This window comes from Pogona vitticeps, chromosome 5, assembly GCF_051106095.1.
Source record: "Pogona vitticeps strain Pit_001003342236 chromosome 5, PviZW2.1, whole genome shotgun sequence".
Lineage (NCBI taxonomy): Eukaryota > Metazoa > Chordata > Lepidosauria > Squamata > Agamidae > Pogona > Pogona vitticeps.
In genome coordinates, this window is record NC_135787.1 from 76,097,111 (window position 1) to 76,110,123 (window position 13,013).

Consider the following 13,013-nt stretch of genomic DNA (forward strand, 5'->3'; position numbering starts at 1 on the left):
TCCAAGAAACTTATCGCTTGCATGGGACAACTTCATTTTCAAATAGCAAAGCGGTGGAAGAAGTGATTAAGGTCCTGGGTCTGGTCCTCATGAGCAGGGAGGAACTACTTAGTGACCATATCCTCCAATGGTTAGTTATACTGAGAAAAGATAAAGCTGAGAACAGTATAATGAGCACTGTGCAACTTAGGAAAGCTAATTTAAATAAGCTTAAGGAGATACTGAGTCATATTTTGTGATAAAGAATACTCAAAGACAAGGGAATCCACAAGGGCTGGGAGTTTTTTTTAGAGGTGAGGTACTGAAGGCATAGTCATAAACAATCTCTATTGGAAAGAAAAGTGAGAAATGTCTAAAGAAAATGGGGTGGCTGTATAAGGGGTTTTCAGATGAGAGGAAATTTGAAAGAGGCATGGATAGGATGGAGGAGTAACAGTATAAATGAATAGTCAATATTTGTTGACAGACAGCTAGGAAGACTAAGGCTCAAAATGAGCTCACACTTGCAACAAAGTGTGCTGCTTATATACTACCCCACAGCACTTAAAGCACTCTCTGGGTGGTTTACAGATTTATTATGCAGGCTACACATTGCCCCCTCCCCCCAGCAAGCTAGGTATATTGTCTAAATCATGGCAAGTAATATATCACTCCTCCAGCAAATCAAGGCTAAACTATCTTAGGAGGCAAAAATGATGATACTGAGACTGACATACTGTGGGTCCATCATGAGAAGGCAAGGTTCTCTGGAAAAGACAACAATGCTGAGAAAGGTTGAAGGCTGCGGGGAAAAAAGGAAGAACAAATCTGAGATGGATTGACTGCCTAAAGGAAGCCACCGGCCTGAGTTTACAAGAGATGAGCAGTGCTGTTGAGAACAGGATATTTTGGAGATTGTTCATTCATAGGATTGCCATAAATCAGAGGCAACTTGATAGCATGTAACAACAGCAATAGTATCTATCACTCAGTCCTGGTTTAGTCAGACCTCATCTCAATATTGTATCTTATTCTGGACATCACAGTTTAAGATAGATATTGGCAAGCTGGAATGTGTCCAGATGAGGGTGGACAGTACAGCTAACAATAAATAAATAAATCTGGAAACGAAGCCCCGTGAAAGTTGGCCGAGGAGCTGAGTAGATTTAACCTTGAGAAGAAAAGACTTAGAAGCTACCCTCACATATTTGCAGGGCTGTCATGTGAAACATGGAGCAAGCTTGTTTTCTGTAGCTTCACAGGATGGAACCCAACATAATAGATTCAAAAGTATAAAAAAAGATATTTTGCCTGTGCATTAGAAGTTGCTCTTGACAGGGCTGTTTGACAATAGAATTGAATGCCTCAGAGGTTGGTGGACTCCATGAGAAGCTTTTAAACAGAGCTTGATGACCACTTGTTGGGGATGCTTTACTTGCGAATTTCCTGCTTCAGCGGAGGTTGGACTTAATGAGCCTTGTGGCCCCTTCCAGCTTTATATTTCTATAATAGCTTTACAAACACAAAGCAGCAATTCAGAGGGACCCAAGTACCCTCTTAAATAAAACTGACTCAACACTCAGTTGTAAAGGAAACAGATCACAATTCTACCAGGACAAGGTTTTAAAATCCCGGAATCACTGCAAAGAAGGTCTTCCACCCCGCTACATAAAATGCAAGAAACTCAACGCAGTGTCTCCGAAGCACATGGTATGGGATCCTTACATTCATATGCAAGTTTTAAATATAAGAGTTGTAATAACAACTTTATTCCATTGTAGTAAAAATAGCAGTCTTCAGAGGAGTATGTCAGGGGTGTACATGGAATAGCAACAGGTGTACATGTTGCTATTTCTGTCTCAGGCTGCTGCTTTGCCACAAGAGGCTTGTACTAGCATTATTGGGCAAGTGAACTATTAAAATGTGTGGCTGAAATATGGCTGTATAACTTACAACTTCAGAGAGGTGATGGTGGTACCATCAGGGACAAAAGAAGAAAGTTTTTAAGTACTAAACATTACTAATACTTCCTCATAATGAAAGGGATTACACAGGAATCGGATGAGCAGTGAGGCAGAAATAGAAAGTTTTTGATTACTAAAATTGTCTTCTGTTGTTGACAATCATCACCCTTCCATAAACACAATTTACACAACAGATTTCAGCCTGCATATGATAATAATTTTTGAAGTCTTACTTACAAAGTGCCTTTATCAATTCCATCAAGAGATGGCATAGCTGCAAAAGTTTGTTTTCCCACAATATATTCTCACCCCTGCAAAGAACACAAGACCTAAAGACCAAATTGTTTCCAAGTTCTTAGCCAAAGCTAGGTGCCTCTCCTGACGGCCAAAAAGGAATTCTGTTTTTCTTTTCTTCCACAAGAAATATCACTGACCACCAGATGGCAGCAAAGTGAAATTTTAGGGAACTCATTCAGCTTGTGAAACATTAAATTTCGCAAAACTCTGACACAATCCTGACAGCTAGCCTTGCATGTTTTTATAGAAAGGTTTGGGATTTCAGTATTTTTCAAGGATTCAGCTGCAGGCAGTTTCTCAACTAGCCCTTCAAACAAACCAAATAATTTTTTTTCTTTTTTCTTTTAAGTGATACAGTGCCTCAACAATAATAGTCTACTGGAGAAAGTTTACTCCCCCTGTCCCTCTACCAAGAAGAGGAAGTTTTCAATTTTCTGATATCCCAAAGTGGCTCGTTTACTAAGCCACTGTAAGATATCAGAAAGAGCCAACCCAAATAGGGTTGCTTGAACTCTGATATACCATTTGGATGTGAGGATCTCACGAAATGGCATATCACACTTTCACCAGACCCCAAGTGACTCTATTTAGCCCACACAAGTCTGCTCCAGAAAGACTAGTGTAGACAAGCCCAGAGTTTAAGACACGTTTTTGTTTTCAATTCAGAAGGAGTCCAAATGAGCTCTTTATTTACTTTTTAAAAAATTAGACAACAAGCCCATCCATCATACACCAACCATTGCAAGAATTGTCAAGTTTACCTTTTGCTACTACCCCCGCTTGAAGGATGAGCCCGAGCATCATAGCCAATTATTACACCTCTGCTCCTCACATCACTGAAACTTTTTTCGAGGTACCTACAAAATCCCTAAAAGACAAAGATACATGCACGTCTCAGTAATGTTGCGAGATGTCACAAAATTTTGGTACTCCTTCTCTAAAAGAAAGGGAAGACCTAAGAAGTTATGGTACATTCGAATGCATATGTCATAGGGCTTGTGAGTATCTATCCTGCCCTCAGATTTTGGATATAATCTGATTTAAGAACCCACCAAGAAACTATATGGCTTTCATAAAGTCCCCTCCCCTGTACCTCATAGCTTATATGCCCTGTTTTATCACAATTTCAGGTATCCACAGTAGATTGTCCAACTGATCCCCTGAGGATATGGGTGTCCTACTGTACTGCAAATAGGCAAATACTTTTGTTCAGGTTAACTCATAAACTAAGAAGTGAACACTGAAAACTTCAAATCTTATTTAGAAAAATTCCTAATGTAGCAAGGTTTTAACAATCTAATATCAATATCAACAATTTCACTGATAGAGGGTGGCACATTCTGACCATACTGACAATGAAATGCCCCATGCTACAATTTTGTGTTAGCACTGCAGACCATAACCTCACTGATTCAAATCTAATGTCTAGAAATGTGGTGTGCTACAAGTCATGTGCTTTCTTATACACATGATTTTTCAAGAAGCTTGTACAGCAGAAAGCTTGATTCTATGTTCCTTCATTCAGAGAATCACCATGAGCAACTAATCCATAATATATCAGGAATTTTATTTTATTATGTTTTATTTTATGAATTATGAATTTAAATCTGAGATAGGCAGCTACTGGGATATTATACATACTAGTTTAGAGAGACTGCCATGCATGTTGATAATCCAGTGCTGGAGAATTACACAGGGAAATAGTATTATAGATAAAAACAAAATAAAAATAAAAAGTAAAAAAAAGAGACAAAAATGCAGCGGCATCTTAAAGACTAACCTTTATATTTTTAAATGTGAGCTTTCATGGATAAGTCCACTTTTTTAATATGAGCTTTTGTGGACAAGTCCACTTTTTAAATTTTGTTTTTACCTATAATGCTTGCAAAGTCTAACATGGCTACCCATTCTACAACAGGGAAAATACTAAGGCACTAGCAGCATTATTTCTCTCTAGGCATTACATACAGATAGTCTACATCACTTGAGTACATTTATATGGAGCAAATGACAAATTAGACTGTAAACTGCTGCTGTTTTTCTTAAGAGATTTTCTAGCAACAAAATTACAACAATGTTCAGCTCTGAGCCTTAGTGCCTGTTCCTGCTGTAAATAATGCAAACAGCTTAAGCTGTCTCATCTTCACAGTGTGACATACATCAATAGTACTCAATGTCTATGCAATGATTTCTTAACTTACTATCTTTTGCATACTTTGGGTATGTGAGGTTCTTAACTTACTATCTTTTGCATACTTTGGGTATGTGAGGTTCAATTATTCCATTATTCTGCCCCTCACTTCAACACATATACCTCACAATTAGTCTGTCTGTACATTGCTGAAACTCTATTCGTGTAAGTTCTGTGATGTGAGGTCGACAATGTCATCAGCTAAGGCCATTATTTGGAAACTAAACATTTCCTCCTCTCATCCTCTGGCCACCATAAATCCTGAGTAATTTTAAAATCAAGAAGTTGTGAGACAGGAGGGGAAAGTTTTTAATTACCAAAAATCACCCCTACAAGGATGACATTACTGGCTGTGGCTAGAGATGGGATATTCATATCCGTCTCCTCAGGGAGACAAGTAGGACTATTGTCACCACAGGTGGCCGGGTCAATTGGACCCTCCCCCCAGACCTACGCCATCCATTTACCACTTACATCATCATTTGTGCCAAACCAATCACATAAATAGCCTGGCCAGGGTGTCCCCACCTCCCTGTCCTGGTAACCAGTCAGCAGCTAGGTGGGGAGACTCATCATCCTGCCACATCTCTGAATTGGTCAGCATCACGGGGAGGTAGGGAAGCCCCAGCTGGGCTACTTCCGTGCTTGGCATGGCACAAGTGATGATGGCCGTGAGCATCGCACCACAAGCAGTAAGTGCACCCAGTTCTGGGGGGGAGGTTTAATCAGCCTGGCTACTTCTGGTGGCAATATTCATATTTGTCTCCCCTGGGAGACAAATATGAATATCCTATCTCTAGTTGTAGAAATTTTGTCATTAAACACTCCTCCCTCCTATCCCAATTTCTGACAATGAATGGGATTACTCCTCCTTCCAGGGGATGAAAAGAGGAAATGCTTAATTTCAATAAAATAAAATAAAAAAATAATAAAAAACCCTATGAGGATGACATCATCAGCTTTATACCACAGAATTCCCACAAACATGATTTCAGCCATTATATGGGAGACATAGATTACACCTACAACAGCACTTTCCTTTTAGTCTGCACACTGTATTATTTGTTCAAGCTAAAAGTTAGAGCAATTGTGAAATATAGCTAATTTGTTCCAAGTAATGTTCATACCCATTTTGATAAAACAAAACAAAAATCCCTATGCTTAAATTGACTTTTAGTCACATTAATGGAATGCTGGCAGTCAGTTGAAGAGAAAATATATAAGTTCTCCCCTGCCTCCTTTAAAAATGCTGTCATTTTATTATTGCAAACCTTTAGGGATGTGCTATTTGGATTTTTTTTAATCCCAACTGCTAGAATTCCCCATTCTGCCAGACCCACATCTAGGGACATCTAAATTTTGCTCATCTGGAGAAAGGCCTACCTTGAAGGCTTCATGGCCTAGCTCAGGCCTAGCTTCCTGTTTAAAAAGGAAACTGCTCCAGTGCTAGCTAGTTAATAAGGGGGGTGGGGTGGGCAGCTTCCTTTTTAAACAAGAAGCTAGACAGGAGCTAGAACCATGAAGGTGTTACTCTGTCAAGCAGAATTCCCAGAATGAAGAATGCTGAGAGCTAGGAGTCCAAACAATATGAATGGTACATCTCTACAAGCTAGAGAAATTCAGAGGAAGCCAGATGGACTTAAGTTGTTTTGACAGTAGAAGAGATACATTCAACTTTCTGCCAATCACAGCTCTCCCTTGAAAACTTGAAATATATCTGTATTTTTTCAAACTGAAAATTCAGTTAAATGTGGTACCTGAGTGGTCTGAATAACAGTCAAATCATTCATTCGAGAAGTTCCTGGCCCCATGGCTGCTCGAAGTCCTGCAGTTCCAAATTCCATTCGTGAACCAAAACATTGTTGGATTTCTTCTTTATTTCCTTTTGCAACCATTTGCTTGACCATTTCCAATGTTTTAGGATTCTGTAAAAGATTTCATCTGGATTGTAAGGGCAAAGTGCATGCACTCTCCAGTTCTCTCCCCAGGTCCGTCTCCCCCCCCCCCATTTTCAAGTATAACATATATACAAGCACCTCACTGAGCCAGTGAGTTATTTGTCAGCTGGGACTGAGCAGAGATAGGCTTGCAAATCACCCCCCCCAACAAAACTAATCACATTTCCTCTTTCTCCAGTGATGCTCTCCCTCAGCTCTGACTCTGCACTTGGGGTCCCAGCATGGCACAGCAATTCCCTAAGACTTCAGCAGGTGTCGTGAGACCTGGTAACTGTAACAGAGGACAAAGCTTTCCCAAAAGACAGTTTGCTGCCTACTACAATTATAAATGCTGTCCACAATTACAAATACACACCACAATTACAATGGACAATGGAATCACCTCTTTACCAGGGACAAATTGGGTATGCGGATTGGCTAGTGAACTATATACCTACATAACACTCCATTCTTTTTCTTTCTCACTGGCTTTACTCTCCCTCCATCTGCATCACTCTATACTCATTCAGCCTGTCCTTTTCCTCATTTTCCTCCACTCACATATACAGCAAGAGGAATTCTTATTCTCTCTGTCCTCACACACAACAGTATATACACATACTTGAAAGAAACAAAGGTCCCCAGGTAGCTTGATTACACTGGTGGCCGACAGATCAAACATTTATTATTTTCCAACCTACAGTAGTGAATCTAGATGCTTCTCTGCCCAACAGCCTCTCCTACCCTTTTCCAGACAGCAAAATATCCAAAGTTTCCTCCCACAATATCCCATCCATACAGGAATACTACACAGGAATAGATGCTGTTCTCCACAGGATTCCCTCTGCTATACAAGCAAAGTCAACAAAAAAGTATGTTAATCAGATTGCTTATGAGTGGCAGTGAGAGCTAGCCTGTTCCCAGAGCATTCCTACTGGGACTTCTTTGGATCCATGTCAGGGACTACTAATTTCAGGTTCAGGTAGGACTGCTCCATTTTGGTTCATTTCCAGCATATGTGATGGCTGAGACCAAACAAAACGTGGATGGCTTGCTGTCATTTCCCCATCCTCTTTCAATTTTCCAATATTTTTAACTTCATGTTAGTGGGAAATTAAAACTTCCTCTGCTTCTTTGTGGAGGAGAAGAGGAAGGAAGCAAAGGTGGTGGTGGTTTTATGCCTATGAGGGCAGCGCTGATGTGCTATAACTTTTTTGGGGGGTGGGGGGTGGGGTGGGACTGAAAGCTTCCTCCAAGAAGGAGGAGAACACAGAAGCGGCGAAGAGTGGAATTTTGTTGTGGTTGTTTTCTTTCTTTTTTCTTTCCTCTTAAAGTGGGGTGGGGCAAATAGGGTTGTGTGAGGTGTATATGCCATATGGATGCAGGGATTGCGCCCAATGGCATACATACACCTCTACACCGATTAAGGCCTCTTCAATTGAACTGTCTAGCCAAGCCCTGTGAAGTCTGTGATCACCTTCATTTTGCAAAAGCAAACCCACCCATATCGCCATCATGGGTCTTCTCTCTTTTTTTGGTAACTCTTTTTAGTATTGCGGAGTGCAATTTGTTGTTATATTATTACATTACACCACATTACATGTTGAATTTATGATTCTGTCTGCCCTGTTCTCAAGGCTTCAAAACAGAAGCATTTTTGCCATTTGCACTGAAAGCATCCTTCAGTCTCGAGCGACTATGGTAACATGCTCTGTATGGAGGTCTTGGAACAGCCTCTAGTCTGGCTGAGAAGGCCAATTTGAGAGTGGCAATCCCTTTCACACTGAAGACAAATACAATCTGTCCCCTGTCCAGCTCCCTGGTTTTGCTGGTTTCGGGACTGCCTCTTTCCCTCAGCCTGCTGTACAAGTGCATTCTCACTGATTTCCTAAAGATGATTAGGTTTGACAGTCCTGCACAGCTTCTGCTTGAAGTACTACCCTCTGCAGGATATTTGAAACCTCTTTGTTACATCCGTCAATGTCAGGGTCTTACACTAGTCAGTTTCAAATGGTTGTATACATTACACCCACCCTAAAAGTAAACAATGCATAAAGAAACAATGTTGTGATGACATCTGCTACTTTTTTCACTCTCTTTAATGCAAACAAACAAATGTCCATTTTCAGACATGTATGCTAACATATGTAATCCTTCAGAAGTCAAATGAGGCTTCATCTCAGTCTTCCGGAAGTTATTCACAGCTGAGATATTCAGCTCTGAAGAAAGGACTATCCATTGATTTCCAATATATATAGAAATCATGAATTGCCAACTAGCAAATAACAATTAAGGCAAACTTTTAAATAAGTCATAAAAGTCACTACCATTAAACACCATCCCAAAACAACATTATTAGCCTGCAGAGATGGGATAGAGATCTCCAGAACTTTATATGATGTAAAGCAGTGAGGCTGTTTTCCATTCCGGCAGCAAAAGAAAAACTGAGAGCTCTGTTCCTGCTTTACCAGTCTGTTCAGTCAGCTGCATGCAGTACCTTTGATAGTCTTTAAATAGAACACAGAATCCAAGACTGGAATTCCCCCCCCCCCCCCGCATTTCAATTGTTTTTTTAAAGGATCAAGAAGATTACTGTACAGTGTAAGAGAAGAGCAGAGTATTCTATTGTGGAGTAAGTTATTTTGTTTAGAATTCTTGAGTTATTTAAATTCTTTTTAAAGTGTTTCAAGATGTTTAAATTGATTTGGAATCATTTACATTTTTAAAACTAATTTTACTGACTGTACTACTCCCTGAGATGTAGCAATACAGAATGATTTAGAAATATATGAATAAATTTATGAAAAACTGGTTATTCTGAGCAATTAAAAGGAAGCTTTACAATCTTAGCTATAAGGCATCAAAACAGCTTTTGACATACTGGATATATTGTCACGAAGGTTTTTTTCAGTTGAATATACAGTATGCACTATGGCAGATAGAGTAAGACCTAAGTCTTTTACAGTGATATATGTCAAGTCAGAATCTTGACTTGTTTTTTGGAAACTTAGCTTCAAATATGGCTTCAGTGAGAAAGTTAAAACTGCTTCCCCACTGCAGGGTCAGCTTTTCAATCCTCTAACATGTAATTATTCCCTTCTCTTTCCTCTCTGCATTCTGGTAGGTTTTGCAATTTTTTCTAATTGTGGATGTATACTGTGTATCTACATTATTTATTTATTGTTCAATTTCTATACCACCCATCTGGCTACAAGGCCACTCTGGGAAGTTTATACTCAATGGGATAATAACCATTAAAATATAAAACATCATCAAAAAAATCAGAACAAAAATACAACATTCAACTACCAATATAACATAATTATACAAAGTCAAACACAAAATCAAAATAACAAACATACAAAATACATAAAATCAACAAACAAATAACAACTTGAAAGACAAGATGGCGGAATGAAGTAAACACTAGAAAGTGCATCTGTGTTATTAAGATGTAATTTTTTTTCCTCTTCTTGAGTCATGCCATCTTGGAAATGTGTTGTTTAGAATTAATTGTTATAATTGTATTTTAATATATGTTATTATGATGTGTTTTTATTTATATAAGCCGCCCCCAGTAGATGTTGTCTAGAGGTGCGGGGTAAAAATCTAATAAAATAAATAAATAAATAAATATTCTGGAAAGATCTGCCTAAGGAGCCATGTCTTCAAGGATTATTTAAAAGTTCCAGTGAAGGAGCCAGGCAGATTTCAGATGGGAGATTTTTCCAGAGATGAGGAGCAACCACCAAGAAGGTCCAGTTTCAAGTTTCTGAGCTTCTCTCACAGTCAGTAATCACAACCGCCCTGCCTGGGATGAGTGAGTCGGTCAGGCAGATCTTATTGGGGGAGTCGTTCTGTCAGGTATTGAGGTCCCAACCCATTTAGGGCTTTGTATGTCAGAGGCCTCACCTTGAGGACTCTTGAAGCTTGCATGGAAATGAACCAGTGCAAGGCGGCCGGTGTGGTCTTTCTTCACTCCACTCAACAATCTGGCCACCATGTTCTGGACCTGCTGGAGTTTCTGTAGCAGCTTCATGGGAAGCCCCACATAAAGAGGATTACAGTAGCCTAATCTCAAGACTACCATTGTTTGGACCAGCACTGTGGGGCACCCATTGTCAAGGTAGGGATGTAGCTGGGCGATCTGCTCTAGGTGGAGAAAGGGAGTCTGGACCACCAACGCTACTCGAGACTCCATTGATATTACAGGGCCCAGGCGTATGCCAAACAGTGAGCCTCATCCTTCATGGAAGGAGTAGCCCCCCAAACAACAGGGACACCTGTTCATTCTTTTTTCATTTTGGATTGTCTCATCATTGGGCTTTTAACATTAGAAATATTCAGCAGTGTTTGGGTGATTTCACTAGGAGTACAAATTTTTTTTTCAGACCCACTACCTGCACAAGTACATTTGGTGGGGACATGGGAAAGGGCCTTCTCTGTCGCTGCACCCAGACTCTTGAACTCCTTCTCACAGGAAGTTAGGCTGGTCCCATCTTTACTGTCCTTTTGCAAACAGAAAAAGACCTTTCTCTTCAGACAGGTTTCCCCTTAGTGATTGGCTGTCTGAGAGGAGTTTTAAATGGAGGGCTATGTCTTGTTACTTTAAATCTGTTTTTAGTGTTGATTTTGTTTAGTTTTTAGTGTGGTATTTGTTTGATTCTTTTTAATATGTGTATACTTATTTTTTAAGATTTTGAATATTATCATTAAAAGATAATATTTAAAATCTTAAAAAAAATGAGTGAGCCACCTTGAGTCCTTTTTAAGGAGACAGGCTGGGAAAAATATGTTAAATTAATCAATAACACACAGTCTAGCCTTCTGATGGTCTAAGAGATATATTGACTTAATAAAGGAAGCCACAGTTTTTTGTATGTAATGACTGTTCATGCTAGGACCTTTCAGAGGTCACTAATTCAGAAGGCTGGCATGAGACAGAAGTGATTTGACTTAGAGATCTTCCATAACTTTCCTACTAGAAAGCACTAAATGTTCATTTTCAGGAATTAAACATAATCAAGTTGCAGGAAAAGAGAGAGTGAGGAGGTACATCATGAGAATTTAGTTTCCTGTTCATGTTTTTAAAAAGGAAACTTCCAAACAGAGTAAGGATTGTGATGATCAACCATGCTTAGAGTATCATAATATAGATTTTCAATGAGAGTCATCACGAGTGCTTCATAAAAGCATAATGATATAAATGTGTTTGCTGATGCTTAAATTTCCAACCATATGGCTCTCATTAAAGAAATATTTATCTTAAAAAGAGTCACAGTATTAAGAATATGAATATGAATGAGTTAATACCCAAATTATCCTACTTATTAGTAATTGGAGAAAAGAAAAGGGGGTGGGTGAGGTGAGTAATTATTTTAAGTGTTTTGAATGTCCAATGCACTTTTTGTGCATTATTTCAATAACTCTTAAGATAGAACAGTAAAGTAATTATTATTGTGGACTGGATGGAGCAAATGAGTCTGACTGCAGCTTGACCATGGTACCTATTGAGCTTTCACTCAAGAGCCACTGCCACATCCCATTAGAATCAGGAACTTTTAAGTAATAATCCCAATATTATAAAATGCCTTTCCTGAAGCAGCTCATTCACCGTCATGTTTTGCTTCTTTCTGAAAATGAAAGGAAACATTTCATTCCAGAAGATTTTTATAAATTGAGATTTGGGGCAATGCAGAAGAGTTTCACTTATTTGCTTCTGGTTGGTGTTGTTAAAATGGATTGAGTGGCTTTTTTACCATTGATTGTGGCATATACATTCTGTAAATAAAGAAATCTGTTGACATTCCATCTACTCTGGCTTTAGGGTTAGAACTGTATTTATTTATTTATTTATTTATTTATTTATTTATTTATTTATTTATTTATTTATTTAATTAATTAATTAATTAATTAATTAATTAATTAATTAATTTATATGCCGCCCACACTACCCAGAGGTCTCTGGGCGGCTTACAATAATTAAAAATCAACACAGTAAAAGATAAAATAATTAAAATACAATTAAAATACAATTAAAATTACCATCAGACCCACAGCTAATATTATTTCAATTAAAAGCCTTCTGGAACAGGAAGGTTTTGATCTGGCACTGAAATGTCATCAATGTTGGTGCCAGACGAATCTCAGTCGGGAGGGCATTCCATAGTCTGGGGGCAGCTGCCGAAAAGGCCCTTTGTCTACAAACCGTCCCTTTTACCTCCTTAAGGGACGGCTCTTTCAAAAGGGCCCCCTGGCTAGATCTTAACTGCCGGGTAGGTTCATATGGAAGGAGGCGATCCTTCAGGTATCCAGGCCCCAAGCCATTTAGGGCTTTATATGTCAAAACAAGCACTTTGAATTGGGCCCAGGCAGCAACTGGTAGCCAATGTAACTTATACAGAATCGACTTGATATGTTCCCTGGCGGCTGCACCACTCACCAGCCGCGCAGCTCGATTCTGGACCAGTTGCAGTCCCCGGACCATCTTCAAAAGCAGCCCCACGTAAAGCGCATTGCAGTAATCTATGCGGGATGTTACCAGTGCATGTGTGACTGTCATGAGACTCCGCTCGTCCAGGTAGGGCCGTAGCTGGTATAATTTCCGCAGCTGAAGGAAGGCGCCCCTGGCCACCGAGTCCACCT

The 13,013-nt window shown here is 39.3% G+C and overlaps 1 protein-coding gene across 1 annotated transcript in view; it reads right to left on the minus strand.

Annotated features, from left to right (window-relative positions):
- Positions 1–13,013, minus strand: part of PGM2 (phosphoglucomutase 2) — a 33,408-nt gene that overhangs the window by 12,568 nt on the left and 7,827 nt on the right. Inside the window, exons 2-3 of the mRNA XM_020786205.3 lie at positions 6,189–6,356; positions 3,002–3,108 (exon numbers count right to left, since the gene is read on the minus strand). Of these exons, the coding sequence (XP_020641864.3) occupies positions 3,002–3,108; positions 6,189–6,356 (275 nt within the window). The remainder of the gene's footprint in view (positions 1–3,001; positions 3,109–6,188; positions 6,357–13,013) is intronic.